General features: G+C 41.8%; 1 protein-coding gene across 3 annotated transcripts in view; it reads left to right on the forward strand.

Moving 5' to 3' along the window:
- Positions 1-21455, forward strand: part of SERINC5 (serine incorporator 5) — a 62174-nt gene that overhangs the window by 28381 nt on the left and 12338 nt on the right. For all 3 annotated transcript variants that reach the window (XM_043547654.1, XM_037902947.2, XM_037902948.2), the window contains 7 exons: positions 4475-4653; positions 4988-5070; positions 8892-8985; positions 10635-10846; positions 14286-14381; positions 16906-17032; positions 20081-20147. In XM_043547654.1, coding sequence (XP_043403589.1) covers positions 4475-4653; positions 4988-5070; positions 8892-8985; positions 10635-10846; positions 14286-14381; positions 16906-17032; positions 20081-20147 — 858 coding nt within the window. The remainder of the gene's footprint in view (positions 1-4474; positions 4654-4987; positions 5071-8891; positions 8986-10634; positions 10847-14285; positions 14382-16905; positions 17033-20080; positions 20148-21455) is intronic.

Consider the following 21455-nt stretch of genomic DNA (forward strand, 5'->3'; position numbering starts at 1 on the left):
AGCTTCTGGGGGAATTCCGCTCCTTCATCCCCCGACCCTTGCAGAGAAATTTGCTGAAGCTAAGAGAATTGGTTTTCTCCACCCCGTTGTCCCAAGGTGTTCCAGTTTGAATGGGAGCCATTTAGTGACCTTCCATTGTCCCTGGACTGGGAGACACCTGACTCAGCTCTGACAGCACAAGGTGAATTCCACATACGCTGAGACCTGTTGTAAAATTTATGTCAACATAGCTATGTCACTCAGGTGTGAAAAATCCACACTCCTGAGTGAAGTAGTTATGTTGACCTAAGCCCAAGTGTAGATATAGCCAGGTCGACAGACAAATCTTCCATCAACCTAGCTAATGTTGCTGAAGGAAGTGGCATTCCTACAGTGACAAAACCCTTCTGTCGCTGTGGGTTGTGTCTACACTGTTGGGTTATGCTGACATAGCTACAGCACGGTAGCTTTGCTGCTATAGTTCCTGTAGTATAGACGTGGCATTCAATGATACAGCAAGTTCTTAAAATCAACTAGAATTCGTAAGGTGTACATAGATTCCCCAAATTGCCATAGCTCCTGACAGCACAACATATTAATGCATGAGATCTAAACTTTGTTTCTGTTACAGAACAAAAATCTGATTCTGCTACTTAAACAGGGAGTGGATTGAATTTTCAATAATTCAGTAACATAAGACTGGAACCTAGTTAGTTTCTCCAGGGAATAAGCATCAAGCCTGCCTTTCTGTTTGAGTAAGGTGGTCTTAGAAGTTCAGAAGGGGTCTTCAGCCAGTGTTGCATTGGCTGTTTCACTGCACTCTTCTCAAAGCATGTGTTCCACGGCACACTTTGTTAAAGTTGCTTCCCAGTTTAATCAGCTATTTAAATTACTAGATTGATTCTGTTCTGCTTGCCTGTAGTCTGTATGGCTGACTAATACAGGCATATTGTTTCTCCTTGACCTCTGGCTTTTTAAAAACACTTTAGTTTGCCAGAGTTCATGTACCATCTTGATTGCTTGACAGGAACTAGATTTTCATTTGTGAGAAGCTTGAATGGAGAGAAGTTGAATATAATCCAAGAAATTGAATTTTTTGAAGACAATTTACATGTTTATGCCAAAAATTCATAAAATCCATTTCTTTTATGAGTAAGGTTTTAATACAGTTTGTGTCTCCAACAAAACAAATATTCTAATCAAAACAGTAAACTGTTTCAGGGTCTCTAAGCAGCCCTCAACAATATGATTTTCAGTAATGCCAATTTCTCTGCCTGTTCTTTTGCCTTGAAGGCTCAGTGGTGGGAAGAAAGGGCACAAAGAGGAGGAGTTAGTGTGAACCGGAAAGATAATTGCTCTTTTAAATTAAGAGTATTTGATGGTTTTGAATGAAAAATGAAGTGTATGAAAGTAGGCTTTCTTTATCTGTTCTCTAAATTAGTAATAAAGCATGTTCTGGGATGTTTAAAGTTCAAAAGCTTCAACAGTTAATTTAAGCCTAGCCTCAGCAGGGTGCACCTTCAAATTCTCTATCCAGATTGGGAAACTGAGACATTAATTATGGACTGATATTTAGAGGTGGTTTCAGTGGGATTTCTGAGTGCTCAGCAACCTCGGAAACCAGGCCATAAGCAAACTATAGTTCTCCAATGTTTGTATAGTCTGACCATCTGTTAAAAATAGAGAGCTCATGAATTTTAAAACCTAGTCCCAGTGTTTTCTTCATCTGTATATCTGGTACATGACTTTGTGGCTGCTCTATCAATTTAGAGATCAAATACTCCTGTTAATATTGTGAACATCCCCTTTCATGTGGAGTGAATATTACCCTTTCTAACTCGCCTTTTGAAATTTTATTGATTTGATGATGCCATTTGAATGTTGTGCCAACCTGGCTTCTACATTTGCTGTAAATTTACTAAGTCTGAAACGGTTCTATATCATTTGCCTTAGCAGCATATCTGTTAACTCAATGATACCTAAGACGCTTGTCTTGGGAGGGGACAGCTACAAGGGAGAGTTTTTTGCACTATCTGGTGTGTTTGGAAAAAATATTCAAATATAGTTTTAAAACTTTCATTTTAATAAGAATGTTTGTCTACCCCATGCACGTTGGGGAACTCTCACTACTTTGCATTCTGTCTAGGAAAACAAATCTCAGCATTGCCTATTTTATTAGAGTTTGTATCAGAGTAACATGTATGGACACTAATCGGTGCTCCATTGTTCTGGGTACTGTACAAGCTCGCAGTAAAAACTATCCCTGCCCCAGTGAGCTTCAATCTAGGTTGTGACAAGACTCAACAGATGGATGAAACAAATGCCATTGGGGGTAGAGGGAGGACATAGTGGCAGTAAAATCAATCAAGTTATGGTAACATAAGCAGATATCTCAGTTTACCACCCGTCTAGCTGGTACTGTTCTGTGGGCATCGTGTCTGAGATAAGTCTAAGGACTTGAAGACATAGGCAGCAAGTTATACAGGCCTGTGGTGCCCATGCTCCACCAATATTCAGGAATGTGGGCCCGGCTCCACAAACGTTTGGGCTCTGAAAATATAAGCCGTCCTGGCCATAGGACAGACCAGGGCAACTGCCCCGGGCCCCATGGCCTGGAGGGTTAACAGGGGGCCTGGCACTGGCGGCAGCAGCAAGTGACCCGGCCCCAACCTGCCCTGCTCTGCCCTGCCCTGCCCTGTCTGGCTAACTGGCCTGTAGTTATCCAGGTCATCACATTTACCCTTCTGAAATATTCGCACAAATGTAGCTTTCTTCCAGTCCTCTGTAACTTCCCCAGTGTTCCAAGACTTATTGAAAATTAACATTAATTTTCCAAGGAGCTCCTTAGCCAGCTCTTTAAAAACTCTCAGATGCAAATTATCTGGACTTGCTGATTTTTAAAATGTCTGATTTTAGTAGCTGCTCTTTAACATCCTCTTGAGTTGGAATGGAAAATATTTCATCATATGATATGATTATATTACTGTTTTTCCCAAATACAGAACAGAAATATTTATTGAACACTTGTGCCTTTTCTGTATTATTGTATAATCTTCAACAGTATCTGTCTAGTAATGGACCAATACTATTAAGGTGGTTTTTGTTCCTAATACACCTCAAAAACTCCTTATTGTCCTCAATTCTGCATTGCCATAGTCATATGATACATTAACCTCCTGTTGCAGAGCTGTTTTAAAAAAACCTTTCAGGCTGTGGACATTTTTGGTTGATCTGGCATGTGGATTGACTGTTGCTGGTAGCAGAGGATTACAGGTGTGACTCTCCAAAGAAAGCAAGTACACCAACCCCTCACTTGTACGTTCCTGTCATCCATTTTTGTTTACTAGTGTTCTGCTTGCTCACGTAATCATGTCTTGAATGGCATACTAGCCATGTTCTGAAAGTATTTGGAGGTGAAAATCTTTCAAGAGTTACAATATGGCTTGAATCTTATCATCCAGTCTTCTGTCCATTTGCTCTCTGATCCTTTCCGTTTTGCTTTTCGAGTTGTCGTCTGGGACAAGCAGAGACCAGCATTCTTCCTTTCTTGGAGCTGCGCTGTTTCTTTATGTAGGGTATTATCTACAACCTCGGTATGCTTCCCAGACTCATTCTCTTTCTTGAAATCATCTGAGGCTGAGCAGCTGCTGAATTTATTTTTTCCGTCTTGTTCCTCTAAATCTTTGAAGAGAACATTTGCTAGGGCAAAACACTGTGTGTGTCAGCCTCTGTTCATGTAAGAAAAGTGAACTAATGATCCCCACTCTCTCTCTCTGATGGTGTATTGCTCTATAAGTCTCATTGGTTTAGGTTGGTGGCTCTGAGGATACAGAGAAACTTTAGTTTCCTCTAAATTAATGGTGTTTCACCCATTTATAAATCCTTCTTTTGGGGATCTGCTCTAGCCATGGGGTGAGGGGGCGAGGTCTAGTCTGCATACAGAGACAGAGCACATAAGTGGATAAAAGTCACAGAAAGCTGCTTTTCAGGAGACATTTTGGGAGTATTCATTTCCACGTTAGTGTGGTGAGCCTCTGAGGCCAGAATATGAGAGGGAACAAACAACCACACAAAGTTAGGGCAACGCCTAAAAGGCAAATATTTAACAAGTGGGGAAAGGGATGGAATTTTCCTACCTTTTTGGCAATTTATTTTTAAAGAAGAGGTATGATGCCAATCTTCCTTTAAAAGTGGTGAGGAGTAGGGGATTGTTCCCCTTCACCCTGTACTGAGGCATTTGACAGGAGTTAGTAGCTGTCAATTGTGGCTCCAGACTTCCAATCCTTTCTAATCTATGTACCACCTCACCTGTTGTATGCAGTTTACCCCTCAGTCCAGACTGATGGTTCAGAGTCACTGAAACATAACTTGTAAGTGTGAAATACATCCAATTAGCTATTTTTAAATCAGCTGTACACATGTAAACTATATGAATGCAATCTGCTTAATTATGGTAAATCCTGTTTAATTTTCTCACTGTGTGTGTGTTTTTCAGATTCCTTTTTATGAGCACATCTGCAAAGGTATTCAAGCAGGTGAAACGTGTGAGAAGCTAGTGGGATACTCTGCGGTTTATAGGGTCTCTTTTGGAATGGCATCTTTCTTCTTTATCTTCTTCTTACTTACCATCAAAATTAACAACAGCAAAAGCTGCCGAGCATATATTCACAATGGGTAAGTTTTAGCTTGTTCGCTTATTTTGCCCTCTTCTAAAATCAAGCAATAAATCACATTCCCTGTGTAGTGCTAGATTTCCATACTGCATTTCTTTTTGATTATGTATAGTGTTATCAAAAGCATTGAGTTAATTTTGATGGTTTGTTTGACATATGTACATAAGTGTATAGAAGTGAATTCTAAGTTGTATTCAGACCGGTAGTGATTCCTTTGTACCAGAGAGCAGTAACCACTACTTAAGGCACAGCTGTCCTATGAAACAGACAGAACTCCTGTTGAAGACTTTTAATTTCTTTTATAAATAATATTCCACTTTGGTTTTGTCTTCCAGGTTCTGGTTCATTAAGCTTCTAGTTTTGGCAGCCATGTGCTCAGGAGCTTTTTTCATTCCAGATCAAGACACCTTCCTTAATGGTACAGTTTTATCTTTCTGTATGCATATACCCTGTCCATTTTGCTTGTATGAGTGCCTATAACTTTAACAGTAGAGACAGATCTGTTATCTCCCGAACGTTTATGCCCAAATAAATTTGTTAGCCTCTAAGGTGCCACAAGTTTTCCTCGTTCTTTTTGCTGATACAGACGAACACGGCTACCACTCTGAAACCTGTATTCCTTGTTACGGTAAAGCAATGATAGTGCTAGTAGCTGAGTGAATGAATGGGGTTGCCGTAGTTTCACTTCTATTTATACAAAACTAAGAAAGTTAAGAATATTTTTAACATGTTATATACACATGCGCAGGGTATGTGTGTGAACAAAATAACAAACTTGTGCTGCCTTGCAAGCTTTTGGATTTACAGATAGTCATAACGAGTGCTGAAAAATGTAGACACTTAGGAGTATGCAAAAATGTGTTGGGTTTTTTTCTGGCTGACATAATTAGCTTTATGCTGTGGTGTTATAGCTGTGTTGGTCCCAGGCTATTAGAGGCGAAGTGGGTGAGCAAATAATTATCTGTTAACAGAAGTTGGTCCAATAGAAGATATTACATCACCCACCTTATCTGTATAATTAGCTCTGTCACAGTCAGCTGAATACCATTACTTGCAACAGAGAGAGCTTGTGCTGTTCATAAGGTGGTACCATAAGCCAAGTAACACAAAACATAAAGCACACTGGAATCCTCTCTTGAAAACTAGCAGTGACTGACTGTAATGAGACAGGATCTTGTAAGCTGTGTGGAAACTAAACAAATTACATCTAGTAGTAGAAAATTAGATTTCTTGCTGAGATGTTGTATTGCCAATTTATTTATTGTGGATCCTGTTTCCATAGTAGTGTCTGAAACAGTTTTTGTTAATTGGGAATATAAATTGGTAGCAGTTACTGTCACTAACTCCTGAGAGTGGTTTGAGAATGTTTTCTCAACCATATGTAAATGTCAGCTTTGCGGGGAGATTTTAAAAAATTACTTTAGGGAGTTAGGAGCAAAAGTCCCACTGAAATTCAGTGGGATTTGTGCTCCTAAATATAGCCCCGCACAGATACAAAATTCATATCCGCGGATATGGATATCCACATGTATAAAGCCGATATCCACAGAGCTGCAGGGCTCTACCATGAACCAGTGTGGGAAAAGCAGCAGTATGTCGGGCTGCTGCTCGCAGGAGCCAGCGCCCAGCCCGGGCAGTTCCCCTGGCATGGCTGTACTACTCCCAGCCCTGCCCACTAGCACCACCAGGGACAGCTCCTGGTGAGTCTGGTGCCCACCCCAGTTTCATGAGGCTGAAGTTGGTTACGTATTCCTTGTTCCTTAATCTTTAAACACCCACTGTATTAGAAAGTGGTGGAATTCTAGAATATTACTGTTTGGAGGCATTCGTGATTCCAGGTGCGCCTCAGTGACCCTTTCCACTGTACTGATTCTCTGGAGTAACATGAACGTGTGTAAGTGGAGAAAAAGTGGCTCTTGAGTCAGGACATGAACAACAATCTTTTGATGATTCTAGACAGGAAACACTTCTCCCCCAGTCTGTTTTGCACAGGAAAAAATCAAGAACTATGTGCTGGTCTCTTTTTTGTGTCAATGTCTTAGGGAAGGGTGTTTGGAAGTTCCTTCAATCCCTTCTCCAAACAGGAGGCATCTGCTGCATACTCCACCTCCCAGAAGGTTTCTGTAGCTCTTCCCCTCTTTCTATTTAAATAAAATATATATGTATTACCACTGCTCCCTGCCCCATCAGTTTGGCTGGGGAGGCATCATGTGCAACTGCATGGTTTGCACAGCCCTATTACTAGCTTTGTGTGTGCGGGCGCACACACAAACTGCAATGTAACCTTCTGTGATAGGTATGGTTCTTACCAGGTACCTAGATTTCCAAGTTACTGAGTAGAGGTGAGGAGCCTACCAGACTTCTCCCCTCCCCCTCACATACACACAGCCCATTCACACCTTCAGTTTTGTACTCCACTTTGCTGACATTTTTACAAAAGAACTTCATGCTCATTAAACTAATACAATAGCTTATCAAAACTGACAAACAAATGATAGACTGAAAGTACTCAAGTAACACAAACCATAATGCTGCAGTACAACAAATGTATATAACTCTGCCAAGAGCAATGTAAACTAACACCAATATTGTTCAGCTCTTATTAATCAAGGTAAGTTTTCTTGGCAAAATACTACTCAGGTCACAGTTAAAGTTCACTAGCACATTCCCCAGCTATAAATTGTTACTGCGGATAGCTGACTGTCTATAGTTATAGCCTAAGGGTCAAATGTTGAGTGAGAAAAGATCCCCTTATACACCTGTATTACTAGATGCATTTCCAAATTATAAGACATACAATGACTCCAGATGAGCCTTTAGATAGCTGCACACGCTTCCTTTAGAGCAGTGGTTTTCAAACTTTTTTTTTTCTGGTGACCCAGTTGAAAATAGATGTCCGTGATCCCGCGGAGCTGGGGATGAGGGGTTTGGGGTATGGGAGGGGGTTCTGGGCTGGGGCAGGGGGTTGGGGTGCGGGATGGGGTCAGGGCTCTGGGGTGGGGCTGGGGATGAGGGGTTTGGGGTGCAGGAGGGGGCTCTGGGTTTCGCGGGGGCTCAGGGCTGGGGCAGGGGGTTGGGGATTGGGGCGCAGGCTTACTTTGGGTGGCTCCCAGTCAGTGGTGCAACAGGGGTGCTAAGGCAGGCTTCCTGCCTGTCCTGGCACCGCAGACCGTGCTGTGCCCCAGAAGCAGCCAGCAGCAGGTCCGGCTCCCAGGTGGAGGCACGCATGTGCCTCCACATGGCTCTCGCCCACAGGCATCCCCCCCACCCCAAGTGTTCGGGGTGGGTCAGCGCATGGAGCCCTGTGGGGGCCCCCCCGCATAGGAGGCGGACCTGCTCCTGACCACTTCTGGGGCCCAGCGCAGTGCCGGAACAGGTAGGGACTAGCCTGCCTCAGCTGGGCAGCACTGCCGACGGGACTTGTAACAGCCGGGTCGGCAGTGCCGACCAGAGCCGCCGCCACCACCCTGTGCCTTACGTTCCGTGACCCAGTGGTGACCCGCAGTTTGAAAACTGCTGCTTCAGAGCCTTTAGTTTTGCACAAAAATCAGGTGTCTGGTCAGGATGCAGATTGACCGCTCTGGAAAGGAAGTGACGCAGAATTACTCCCATGTGGCTTTTGCGGGGACCCAAAAGCTATTTTATCATGTATGTGTTCGCATCCAATCTTGATTTAAACCAGTCATAGGTGAATGCGGAGGATTGTGGTAGCTGTGGGGGTGTCTCAGAACACTTTTTTTTTTTTTTTATTCCTACAAATATGAATAAATAAGTTTTCCCCCTTATTTTTATATCTGTGTAATTTTGAATCTAGTGATAGTCAGTCATTTTCAGCCTCAGGTTCCTCAACAATTTTAGGTTTTAGGACATCTGTAAACTGATGCCACCGCTTTTCTGCACCATGTACCAAGATTTCAGTAGCTTCTCTTCATATACAGTAACCTTCTCCACAAAAATTCTTCAGGTTAATGAACTTGTAGTGGATATTCTAGAAGGTGTGGAGTACCATAAACTGAATCATGTCTATCAGTCAGCTGGGATGGATGCAAAGTTGCACTGGTCTTTTAGGTGACCTCTGCCATTTTCAGGAAGGTCTCTAGTCAAGGTTAATTGAGATGTGTCTTGATGAGCTGTATAATGGTTTCACTGCATAGACTTTTGCCCTGATACCACAAAGCTCCGTTTATCTAAGCTCTCAAATTCAACATAATTGGAACTTGATCTTTTTTCCCCTTGCAGCCTGGCGCTATGTAGGTGCAGCGGGAGGATTCCTTTTTATACTTATTCAGCTTATCCTGCTTGTGGAGTTTGCACACAAATGGAATAAAAACTGGTATGTGTCTGGCAAGCAATTGGTTGTATAATGTATTGTATTGCAATCCTTCTTTAAATGCATGTTTTTATTAACAGAAAATTAACCACAGTGTTTAAAAATACCACGGACACTATTTTATGATGGAAGACAACTATACTTAAAGAAGATACAGTACTCCCCAACCTTCTAAGTCTTTTTCTACTCTTTACTCACTCTCCTTTCCCCCCATTTTGGATGCCATTTCTCTCCCTCTTATTATTGACCTCTTGTTGCTTTGTATTTGACCGAAATAGTTCTGTTTCCAATAAATAGTAATAGTGCTTCAAGGACCCCATCATTTAAGCCTCTTCACTTCTGTATCAGTATAATCCATTTTTGATAAAATAGAGTGGATCCATACAGCATAGCCACAGCACTCAAGCAGTGATGTAAACTGGTGGATCCTGTTTTGTTTTCATGCAAGCTTATAGATGCACCTCAGCCCAGTTTTTAAATAAGAGGTGAGCCACTTGTTTCCACCCAACTCTACAACTTTCCTTGATCAATCCCCTTGCCCAGCCTCTTTTGTATAGGCTTGATTTCCCATTTGTGTAGCTTTGGCACCTTCCTTCCCTGCCCCATTAATATTTTAGAACTCTTAAATCCTACACAAACACACAATCCCCTCCCTTTAGCTATTCCCTGCCCATCCATTCCTCTCTTTCTCTGTTCTTTTGTTTTCACAGTTATCCCATTAGCTTGTAGAAAAGGTTTAAAACCCTCTGCTCTCTCCCTTTTCTCCCCTGATAACTGTTTTCCTGAGGATAGGATAAAATGTGTTCTCTTGTCACAGCACAACCACTGCTGCCAATAACTAACTGTAGCAGAACCCCAGTGCTGTCAGTGTGACTGAAAGGAGACTTCCAGCAGTGGCATGTAACTCAAAGGCACCATCTGAGTTAACAGATTTTTGTAAACCATTTTGCAAATCATTTCTGCCCTGTTAGTACAGACAACTTGATTGTACTGGATGATGCTGTCTGATACTTTGTTCCCCCAAGATCAGTTCTTCAGGGGTGGGTGGAAGTGGGGGGTAGGGAATTCAGGACTCAGTAAAACTTGTAGGATACAGAGAGCCAAAAGATGGGAGAATGGTTGAATGGACAAAACTGTTGTAGTGGTAGGAGGATAAGAATAGCTGCGGTGTATTTAACCGTGGTTTTCCAGGGCTTATGTAATGGAAGAACTTCACTAATGAGCTGGGACCTGGAAGGGTCGTCCTTGGCTCCAGTCAAGGAATCCCTTACGCTAGCTAGGAGCTACGATTACAACAGTGTCAAAGATTTGCAGATGGCTCAGTCTAAGCTGTACCAAATTTTCAGAATCTTGCAGGCTATATTTATGGAAATAGCCAGGCATTAAAACATCAGTGTAAAGTCTTGATATATGATCAACACTAGCATTATGGAATGTTTTATAGATCCTGGTGATAGCAAATGAATCTAGCAAGGCAACTATATTTGTAAAATACCCAGAAGTCACAGCCTATACTGCTGAAACAATGTATGTACTATAGAGAGCAAAATGCTGACTTTTGTGCAGCTCTAATGGTCATATAAGCTATCTCGATAAGGAGTATATGTTCCATATTTTTTCTATAGCTAATATATTTTCTTCCTTACAAACAGGACTGCGGGCACAACACATAATAAACTGTGGTATGGCTTACTAGCTCTGGGCACTCTCGTCTTGTACTCCGTTGCTGTGGGAGCCGTGATTTTGATGGCTGTCTTTTACACGCGCTCCGAGGGCTGCACATACAACAAGATCCTGCTTGGTGTAAATGGTGGCCTGTGCATTCTTATTTCATTGGTAGCTATCTCACCCTGTGTCCAAAGTCGTAAGTGTGCTTATCAAATCTTTGTCTGTTGTTTGTTTTGTTGGAGATGGAACACCTTGAGAGTTCTCTGGAGCCTACTTCTGGTTATCAGACTTAGCAAGGCTGATGTCATTGGGTACTGACGCAGTGTGTGTATACCTTTCTCTCATGTGTCTGTCTCTGTCTCTCTCTGTCTCTCTCTCTCTCTCTCTGTCTTTTGAGTTAGCTTTTATGTCACTCTGTCTCCATAAAATCCATACCATCGCCTCTCTGACCCGTGTCACTAAGCATGACAGCATAAGGGTAAGGATAAAAGGGGTACAAAACAAGGGTGATGTGATGGTAGGGGTCTACTACAGATCACCACCTAACCAGGAGGAATAAGTGGATTAGGCTTTTTTTTTTTTTTTTTTTTTTTTTTTTTTAAACAACTGACAATCATTCAATACACCAAACTTGGTGGTGATGGGTTCTTCAACTACCCTGGTATCTGTTGGGAAAATATTACCACAGGGCGCAGATTATCCAACAAATTACTGGAATACATTGAAGACACCTTATTAGAGAAGGTGGAGAAAGTGATTAGGGGAGAGGCTATTCTAGATTTGATTCTGACAAACAGGGAGGAAGTAGCTGAAAATTTGAAAGTGGATGGCAGCTTGGGTGAAAATGATCATGAAATGGTAGAGTTCATGATTGGAAGGAATGGTAGGAAGGAAAACAGAAGAATAAAGACAATAGATTTCAAGAAGGCAAACTGTAGTAAACTCAGAATTGGTAGGTAAGATCCCATGGGACACGAGGTCAGAAGAGATGACTGTTTTCTAAAGAGCTATTAAGGGCACAAGAGCAAAGTACCGCAACGCATAAAAAAGTTAGGAAGGATGTAAGAGACCACCCTGGCTTGACCAGGAGATCTTCAATACCCTGAAAATCAGAGAGAGTCATACAAAAAGTAAGTCAAATTACAAAGGATGAATATGAAAAAACCAACACAAGTTTAGAAAAGCCACGGCCAAAAAAAAGCTTAACTAGCTTGGGACATAAATGGTAACAAGACAACATTTTACAAATACATGAGAAGCAAGAGGAAGACCAAAGACAGGATAGGCCCATTATTCAACAAGGCAGGAAAGCCAGTAACAGAAAACACAGCTGTGGCAATGCCTTTTTTGTTTCCGTTTTTCACCAAAATGGTTAGCGGTGATCAAATGACTAACCTACGTTAGACAACATAGTGAACATCAGTGTAAATGGGGTAGGATCTGAGGCTAAAACAGGAAAAGAACAAGTTAAGAATTACTTAAAGGCAAGTTAAATATCTTCAATTCAGCAGGGCCTGATAAAATACGTCCTCGAATACTTAAGGACTGGCTGAAAAGATCTCTGAGCCATTAGCGATTTGTGTTTGAAAACTCATGGTGGAAGTGAGAGACCCCAGAGGACTGGAAAAGGGCAAATATAGTACCTATCTATAAAAAGGGGAATAAGGACAACCCACTGTATTATAGGCCAGGCAGAAAAATAATGGAACAGATAATCAATTTGTAAGCACCTAGAAGATAATAAGGTGATAAGTAACGGTCAACATGGATTTGTCAAGAACAAATTATGTCAAACCATCCCAATATCCTTCTTTGATAGAGTAACAAGCCTTGTCCATAGAGGGGAAGCAGTAGATGTGATGTATCTTGACTTTAGTAAGGCTTTTGATACTGCCTCACATGATCTCCTCATAAACTAGGGAAATATAGGCTAGATGAACATACTATAAGGTGGGTATGCAACTTGTTGGAAAAGCGTACTCAGAGAGTAGATATCAGTGGTTCACAATCAAGCTGGAAGGGCATATCAAGTAGGGTCCTGCCGGGAACTGGGTCCAGTTCTAGACAATATCTTCATACGTGATTTGGATAATGGGCTAAAGGGTACACCTGTAAAGGTTTGCAGATGATACCAAGGTGAGACAGTTTGCAAGTGCTTAGGAGGACAGGATTAGAAATCAAAATGATCTTGACAAACTGTAGAAATGGTCTGAAATAAATAGGATGAAATTCAATAAGGACAAATGCAAAGTACTGTACGTAGTCCCTTCATGATTATTCCTTCCTGCCTAGAAAAGAGTACTTCAGAGAAGGATCTGGGGGTCACAAGCTAAATATGAGTCAACAATGTAATAGTGTTGCAAAAAAAGCGAGTATCATTCTTTAGCAGGAGTATTGTAAGCAAAACACGAGAAGTAATTCTTCCGTTCTACTCAGCACTGATAAGGCCTCACATAGAGTACTGAGCACTACATTTTGGAAAAGATGTGGACAAATTGGCGAAAGTCCAGAGGAGAGCAACAAACATGATTAAAGGTCTAGAAAACATGACATAAGAGGGAAGCTTAAAAATAATTGGGTTTGTTTAGTCTGGAGAAGAGAAGACTGAGGGGTAGGGGGACCTAAAACTTCAAGTTGTAGAAGGTTGTTATCAGTCTCCTTTTTATAAATTGTTCTCCTTATCCACTGAGAACAGGAAAAGAAAGGGCTTAAATTGCAGCAAGGACAGTTTAGGTTGGACACCAGGAAAAACTTGCTAACTGTCAGGGTAGTTAAACAATGGAACAGATTACCTAGGGAGGTCGTGGAATATCCATCATTGGAGGTTTTTAAGAGCAAGTTTGACAAACACCTGTCAGGATGGTCTAGATAATACTTAGTCCTGCCTCAATGTGGGGGACTGGGCTAGATGACCTATCGAGGTCCCTTTGAGTCCTACATTTCTGTGATTTCTATGACAAGCATGCTAGGATCTTTGATACAATTCCCTGATCGGGTAGACACATAGCAGAGGTTTCACATGCATAGACATTGGTAGGTATGGAGCCACTTACGCTACCTTTGCTGTAATAGCATTGTTAAGAGAATAGCATTCAAACCCATTCAGCTCTGATTTCATGCTCATTTCTCACCGTCGTACAGTTACCATCTATCTGTTTTTTGAGACTAGGGCTGGAACAATTCACAACCATTCTAATTTTTGTTTTTTCACATCACACTTAGTGTTTCAACAAAAATTTTGTGTTTTGTGGCATCTTTCATGCATTGGGACTGGAGATACATCAGTGCTTCAAGTAATTTCAAAGTTAAATGATAAGCAATTATAGCTATTGTTAAGTCTGCCAGTAACTTACACCAGGTGTGAATATTGTTTTTGAGCTTGGTATGGTTGGCCAAAACAGTGTTTATTTCTTACTGGTTTGGGGATCTTAACCTCCCTGGAGCAGCCAGTGGAGAAAGGGATGTTTTCTTGTATCCTTCAGAGGAAATCCCTACCTAGTCTGTCTGGAAACTTTCTAAAGTGCATAGGCAAAGGATTAAATAATATTTCCCATGTGGAAGATACTTCGACCATTTGAATTTTTTTTGTTAAAGCCCATGAAAATGCTTCAGTATCTTACCTTTTTTCTCTAAAGGCCAGCCACACTCTGGTTTGTTGCAGTCAGGAGTTATCAGCTGCTATGTCATGTATCTCACCTTCTCATCTCTGTCAAGCAAACCACCAGAAACTAGTAAGTTATCTTGAGCTTTATTAAGGTCCTTTAAGACCTGCTGCATTAAAAGTGAATGTGATTAGGCCTTTAGATTATCATGCCAAACAAATCCTGCATGGTCATGAGGTCAGTGCAAGATGCTAGCTTTGGCAGAAGAGACTGGTATAGGATGCAGGCCAATGCATGCAATAAAAACCAGAAAGATGTATAGCCTTCTTTCGTTTCAGATAGGACACTTTTGTCTGCCCTTTTTTCACTTCTATCCAGTAGATTTCCATCCCCTCCTCCCCCCGTTGCTATTTTAGCTGCCATTACAATAAGACCACCTATAATTAGGACCCTACCAAATTCATGGTCCATTTTGATCAATTTTGCGGTCATAGGATTTTAAAAAATGGTAAATTACATGATTTCAGCTATTTAAATCTGAAATTTCACAGTGTTGTAATTGTAGGGGTCCTGTCCCAAAAAGGAGTTGTGGGAGATGGGGGGGTTGCAGTACTGCTCCTTCAGAGGTGAGCAGCAGCATCCCAAAAGTAAGGATGGTATGGTGTGGTATAGCCACCCTTACTTCTGCACTGCAGCTGGCAGGGTTCTGCCTTCAGAGCCAGCCATCGCTCTGAAGACATCACAGAAGTAAGGCAATACCGCAACCTCCTAAAATAACCTTGCGATTCCCCTGCAACTCCCTTTTGGGTCAGGACCCCCATTTTGAGAAACGCTGGTCTCCCCTGTGAAATCTGTACAGTATAGGGTAAAAGCACACAAGACCAGATTTCATGGTGGGAGACCAGATTTCACAGTCCGTGAAGTGTTTTTCATGGCCGTGAATTTGGTAGGGTCCTACCTATAATTGATGTGCTAGATTGGTTCCATGCTCCCAATTAACAAAGCAAATTACCTAGTTTTTGACCCCATTTTCCCTTTCATGTGAAAAATTACTCTCAAATCTTTTGTTTCAAGAGCATTTGAGTAGTACTACAATTGCTGTTCACGGAGTATAAAAAATTAAGATTAATCCTAACCAGATATGGGTGTCCTTGTACTTCTTCACGTGCTAATTCAAACACATTGTGCCTCATATTTACAGAGCATCTCCAGATGCCAAAAAACCTTGCTATAGTTTTTCTAACATTGAGCTCTTTTAAAATTTGGTTTGTCTCCATTTTTCTCTCAAGGAATTCCTTTTCGGAATCCATCCAGACTGATGAATCTAGTGAACAGAGAGCCGTTTTCCAAGCTCCAAAATAGATTTCTGTGATTCAGATGAATTGCACGAAAGCCTTTCCTCTAACCTGTAGGCAACCTGCAGCCCATCAGGGTAATCTGATTGCAGGCCGTGAGACATTACGCTGACGTTGACCGTCCGGAGGCACCATCCCCCGCAGCTCCCAGTGGCTGCAGTTCTCTCTTCCTGGCCAATGGGAGCTGTGGAAAGCAGCAGCCAGCACATCCCTGCGGCCTGCTGCTGCTTCCCGCAGTTCCCATTGGCCAGGAGCGGTGAACTGTGGCCACTGGGAGCTCTAGGGGGCGGTGCCTATGGATGGTCAATGTCAGCATAATGTCTCGCAGCCCACAATCAGATTACCCTGATGGACCGCATGCGGCCCTCGGGCTGCAGGTTGCCCACCACTGCTCTAACCTCTGCAATTTAGGCTAGTCTTGGTAAGAATTGCCTCCTTTCTACTAGAATAGCACTAACTAGAAAAGGAACTGTGATGAAGGACTTAATGATGTGTAGGCTTTCATCTGTCTAGGCTGTCCCCCTGTCAGAAGGAGAATTGGAGAATGATACACGCTGGTAAATCTGAATGAGATACCCAGTTTATAGGCAAGAAAACTATTGCATTTGCAAGAGCATGCACTGGGCTGGAGGTATTAGAAATATGGCTCAAAGCAAATATATTTGTCAAGCAAGAGAACCTCTTCTCTTCGACACCAAGGACTAGCTGGCAGTATGCCAGGAACCTGAGGGCAGCAGCTAACCTGCATACATTTTAAAATAAAATATGCCCATAACCAGTGTAGTTCTTTGTCCTCAGTGCATCATTTCAGGAGTGGAGTTGCCACAGGCCATATTTTAGACCTCATTGAGCCTATATTTGGCACTTGGGCTGCCCTTAAAACACCCCTGTCTTAAACAGACATTATGCAGGATAATGTGACCCCAGCTTTACAAACAGTAACACATTTATAATGTATGTATAATTTTAAACTTCTTCAGCTGTCAGTTGGCCCTCCAAAATAGTGGGGAGGTGAAGTGTTGGTGAACAGCCCAGCAGAGAAGCTGGGATTTTAAGAACTACCCCAGGGCCTGACATTTCTCCACTCTGTCCCGGTGAGCCAGCAAAGTGCTGAAGTTTATTGTAGTTCTGCCCTTCAAGAAACAACACATCTGGCAAGTCTAATTTCAGCCTCCCAGCCTAGATAATCTTTCTAAAAAACCAAAATGTTCTTGATGTTTCGGGAAACAAATTTTTTTCTTTAATCTGAAGTCAAATGAACTTATTAATTATGTATGTTTTTTGTTTTGTGTTTTAAGTCCTGGATGAGAACCATAAGAACATTACAATCTGCGTACCTGATTTTAGCCAGGGTTTGCCCAGAGATGAGAACCTGGTTACTGGATTGGGCACTACTCTTCTGTTTTGTTGCATTTTATATTCTTGGTAAGTCTTTGTTTTTTGTTTTTTTAAGTTACCTTACGGTACGTTAACTGTGGGGATCAAACAGATTAAGATTTTATAATGTGTGCAAAGCAAATGCAAAGCAATTGCTAGAGGTAGAATTACACAAAAGGAGGGAAATTAATCTGATCGTACTTTCCCACAGTCCCAGAGTGGCTGGATATTTCTTCTCTAAAATGATCAGTGATGAAATAGGCAACCCTGAAACCTAATGATGATTTAGTATTTTATGAAAAGGATCCACATCTACTGGTGGAAGAAATTCCAAACATGAACCAGTGAAGCATTGCCTTCCTGAGTCTGCAGACATAGCTGGTTTAATGGGTCTGACTGCGGAAAGACAACACTGCGTTTGTTCACATTTTGAAAACTTTCTTAATCATCAAGACCAGAAACATCACTTTTTCACAAAGTCTTTAAATTCTACAGAAAGTACCGCCAAGTAGTAGCTTTTCTGATAGTAATTTGGACATAGTTTGTGGTTTTTAACTGTGTGGCAAACTGCCGGGTAGTGTGGTGTTGCTCTCCATCCATCGCCACCCATGTAAAGGACCTCAGTCTAATAAATTTCCTAAATGCAATGTGCATAATTAATTGAGTTATGTCTTTCATATGTATGTGATCAAGCACTACTACTGTCTGAGATTCTGAATGTGAAATTAACTAGAAGCCCTCCTGAAACCGATTAGTCTATTTGGTTGTCCATGAGAGAAATGCAAAAAAAGCAAACAATGAAAAGTACAGTAGAGTTACAAGCACCCTGGGAATGGAGGTTGCTCGTAACTCTGAACAAACCGTTAGTTTGGTTGTTTTTTTTTTTTTTTTTTTTTTTTTTCAAAAATGAACTGAACATTGACTTAATACAGCTTTGAAAGTTTACTATGCGGAAGAAAAATGCTGCTTTCCCTTTTTCTTTTTCTTTTTTTTTTTTAAGTCGTTTACATTTAACGCAGTACTGTATTGTATTTGCTCTTTTTTTATCTCTGCTGCTAGTTTGTGTACTTCTAGTTCCAAATGAGGTCTGGTTGACTGGTTGGTTCGTAACTCTGAGGTTCAACTGTAACTTAGATTTCTTTATTTTAGTTTTTTAATATTGATGTTCAGTAATAGAAAGGGTGGTGTTAGTAATGTAGGGAAAGACACTTTGTTTAGAGAGAACTTTTACCAGCAGTCTTTTTAAAGAAATTCTAATAGCTTTATGATTTATTCTTAAAATTTAGCTCAGCTGAAGAAATATGTTGATGTGGAAAGTAAATACAAGTAAACAGCTGCTCTGGTACAGCAATAACATGCCCATTTAAAAAAATTATATGAAATACACATCATATTAAAAAGCAGAAATCCCTTACAAAACCTTTTAATCTGTGTGTAGAGGGAGGTGTGTCAGATTCTTATCCTGCTCTAAAAGCACCTCTTTGGGGGTGGCATTGAGACTGCATTTGAACAAGGTGGGGCAGTCCTAATATCTGGAGAAACCAGCCTACCTTGGTATTTCCTGTCAGACCTGAATCTGGGCATAGTAGTCTCTGCATTTGTGGTGTCTGAGTTATATTATTGCAACTCCTATTTAGGAATGTGCCAGGAAAAAACTCCCAATTGCTTCGCAACACAAGTTGCCATGTCACTGTAACTACAGTGCACTGATCTTTGCATTGGCTCCGCACTGAATAAGAGTCCAGTTCAAAATCTCCATCATCCAAGAATTTGGCTGTCTTAGAAGAGGTGGTGCAACAAGTCCTCCCATCCAGAGAAACCGCACTACCCTGGTAACTCCTATCAGACATGGATCTTGCCATGAATCCATATATTCATGATGATCCAGGTTTGATTTATTGCAATGACCAATTACGTCTACTTTCCACTGGAACAATGAATCTTTCAATCCATAGGGAAAGATTTGTCAGTGTGGAAGACAGACTTTTTAGAGGAGTTGAAACTAGGCTATGGAGCATTCTCTCAGGAAGAGCAGAACCACAAATACCACCATGTTCAGAACTAAATGAGAAACTCATTTGTGCCTTCCTCCTCAGTATGAGAACCTACACTCTAAATGGTTGGAAGGAAACAAGGGGTGGAGTATGTTGCTTAACGTTTCAGAGTGGCTAATTTACTACAGTGCTGGGGTCCATGTAAGTACCTAGATAGAGATCTGTGTTAACATTTCAGTGTGGGTCATGGAGAGTTTGTGTAACATAGCCATCCTTCCTCTTTCAAAATAAGAGCTGGTTTCAGAGAGAAGTTGGGTGGAAACTGGGAAGGATTCCCCCAACAATTTACAGGAAATGAAATAATAATGGTATAAATAGTCTTCCTAGCAAATAGCTCATAAATATTATGAGTTTGTCTCATCTGCAAGGCTGTGACTGTGGTCTTTGTTTACAGGATTGGTCAAAGTAATTGCTGTAAAACTAGTCTGGAAAGGCAAAACATAGCATATCTCCCGTCATGCATAGCAGGGAGAACCTGTTCTGAAATGCAAATTTGTGTGTGTTTAGCTTTTAAGTTGATTGCTGGGTGGTGCACTGACATTAATAGAAGTTGTCTAGTTTATTTTTAAGTTCATGATTACGGAATGAGTCTGGTGGTGGTGATCTGTCCTGTAGATTTCTACTTGCACAGAACAAACCTTTCACAGACTTACCACTTGACTTTACATCCTGTGTTATCACTTACTTCAGTTGTTGAGGGACTGGATCCTTAGGGTATGTCTACACTGCAGCTGAGAGCGAGACTCCCAGCCTGGGGTTACACAGACTCGTGCTAGGTTCATTTGACTTGGCACGCTAAACTCCGCAGTGTGGCTGTGGCTCTGGTGGGCATTTGACCTAGTCACCCAAGCTCAGGCCCAGGGGCTTGAGAGCATGAGCTGCAGCTCGAGCCACAGCATCCACAGTGCTATTGCCAGCACGCTACTTGGGCTGGGAGGCTCACTTCCTTCTGCCGGTGTAGACGTTCCCCATGAGATTTCTCAGCATCACAGGAAACATACTTACGCTGCATGTTATGGTGCTGTCTTCTCTTTGATCCTAGTTTGACCTCAACAACTCGTGCAAGCTCTGAAGCACTGAGAGGAATATATGCAACGCCTGAAACTGAAGTGAGTTAACTATTCCCCTGAACTGTAACAAACTGCTTCTACCCACCATACCATCTCGGGGCTCACTTTCAAGCTGTCTGTCTTCTGATTGCATGTATTGTTCCTTTAGAATTTGCAACCAGAACTTACAAGGATGGTATAAAAGGGTTAGCTGCCTCTTGAGCAACCCCCTGTGGCCACAAGTGGCTCTGCAGGACTCTGCTTCTGTTTCCCCTCTTCAGGCCCCCTGAAGAACTCCATGCAACACTTCTGTAGTTCAGCAATGCCCTTCTTTGTTTTGGGAATGATTGTATTGTTGTAATAAATCCAGCCCCAAAGTTCTCAAATCCCCATCAAGTCTGTGCTCCCAGTCTTCCTGGGACCCCTCATTGCCATTATTAGTTTTTTCCTGGTTAGAACTACTCTTTTTAAATTCTATCAGTTATTCAAAAGGGAAATAAAAAGAAAACTAAGATGAAGCCTTCTGAATTCCAATAGATTTGAAACTAACCTATTCATACCAAATTCCCTACCTGGAGCCTGGTCCCTTCTTAATAATTTAGGGTTCTCTGCTGGAGCCTGCTCACTCCCAGCTGCCATTCCCTGCCTTGGAAGGCCTTTGCTGACATCTCTCCCTCCGGCTTCATGCTGGTGTCTTCTCCCTGAGCACATCGTCATTCCCCTCCCATCCCCCCGCCTCTTCCCCCCCCCCCCCCCGCTTCCTGCTGCTTTTTAATAAGGTAATCAGCTGACCCCTACTCAGGTGTGCCTTCTGAATAACTAGGGTTGGCTGGCTCCAGGCCTTCAGGGGCAAGCCACTTGTTACAGATAGCTACGTAAAAAGCCTATTCACACGCCACATGTTCTTCCTGTCAGGAAAGGTGGAATTTCCTGAGTCTTTACTGCCTGGGTTGGCTCCTCACAGCTCCTGCTGGTCCCTCAGAGGACTTGCCTAATGTGTCCCAAATAGTATGCTGCTGTCCTTGCAGTTTTTTTTTCTCTAGCATTCGGCAGATTTCCGGTGATGACAGAGCTTGCATTAAACTGGGATGTAACTGTTCTCCAGAAGCTCACTTCCTCTCAGTTAGAGGCAGAAAAGACAATATTTATTGGGAATATAGGCAAAGATGAGATCATTATATTTTAGTTGCAGAACAGGGCAGTTGAGAAAATTCAAAAGTAGTAAAACGTGATCAAAAGTATTAGTGCTCCACATCAGGGTTTCTTAATCTCTTCCCACCCAAAACCACTAACACACTTTGTTTTGTTTCTCTTCCCCCGTTGTCATGCTATATGTGGTAAAAATAAGCCATTCTATTGCATACGTAC

This window comes from Chelonia mydas, chromosome 5 (genome assembly GCF_015237465.2).
Source record: "Chelonia mydas isolate rCheMyd1 chromosome 5, rCheMyd1.pri.v2, whole genome shotgun sequence".
In the NCBI taxonomy this organism is placed as follows: Eukaryota; Metazoa; Chordata; order Testudines; family Cheloniidae; genus Chelonia; species Chelonia mydas.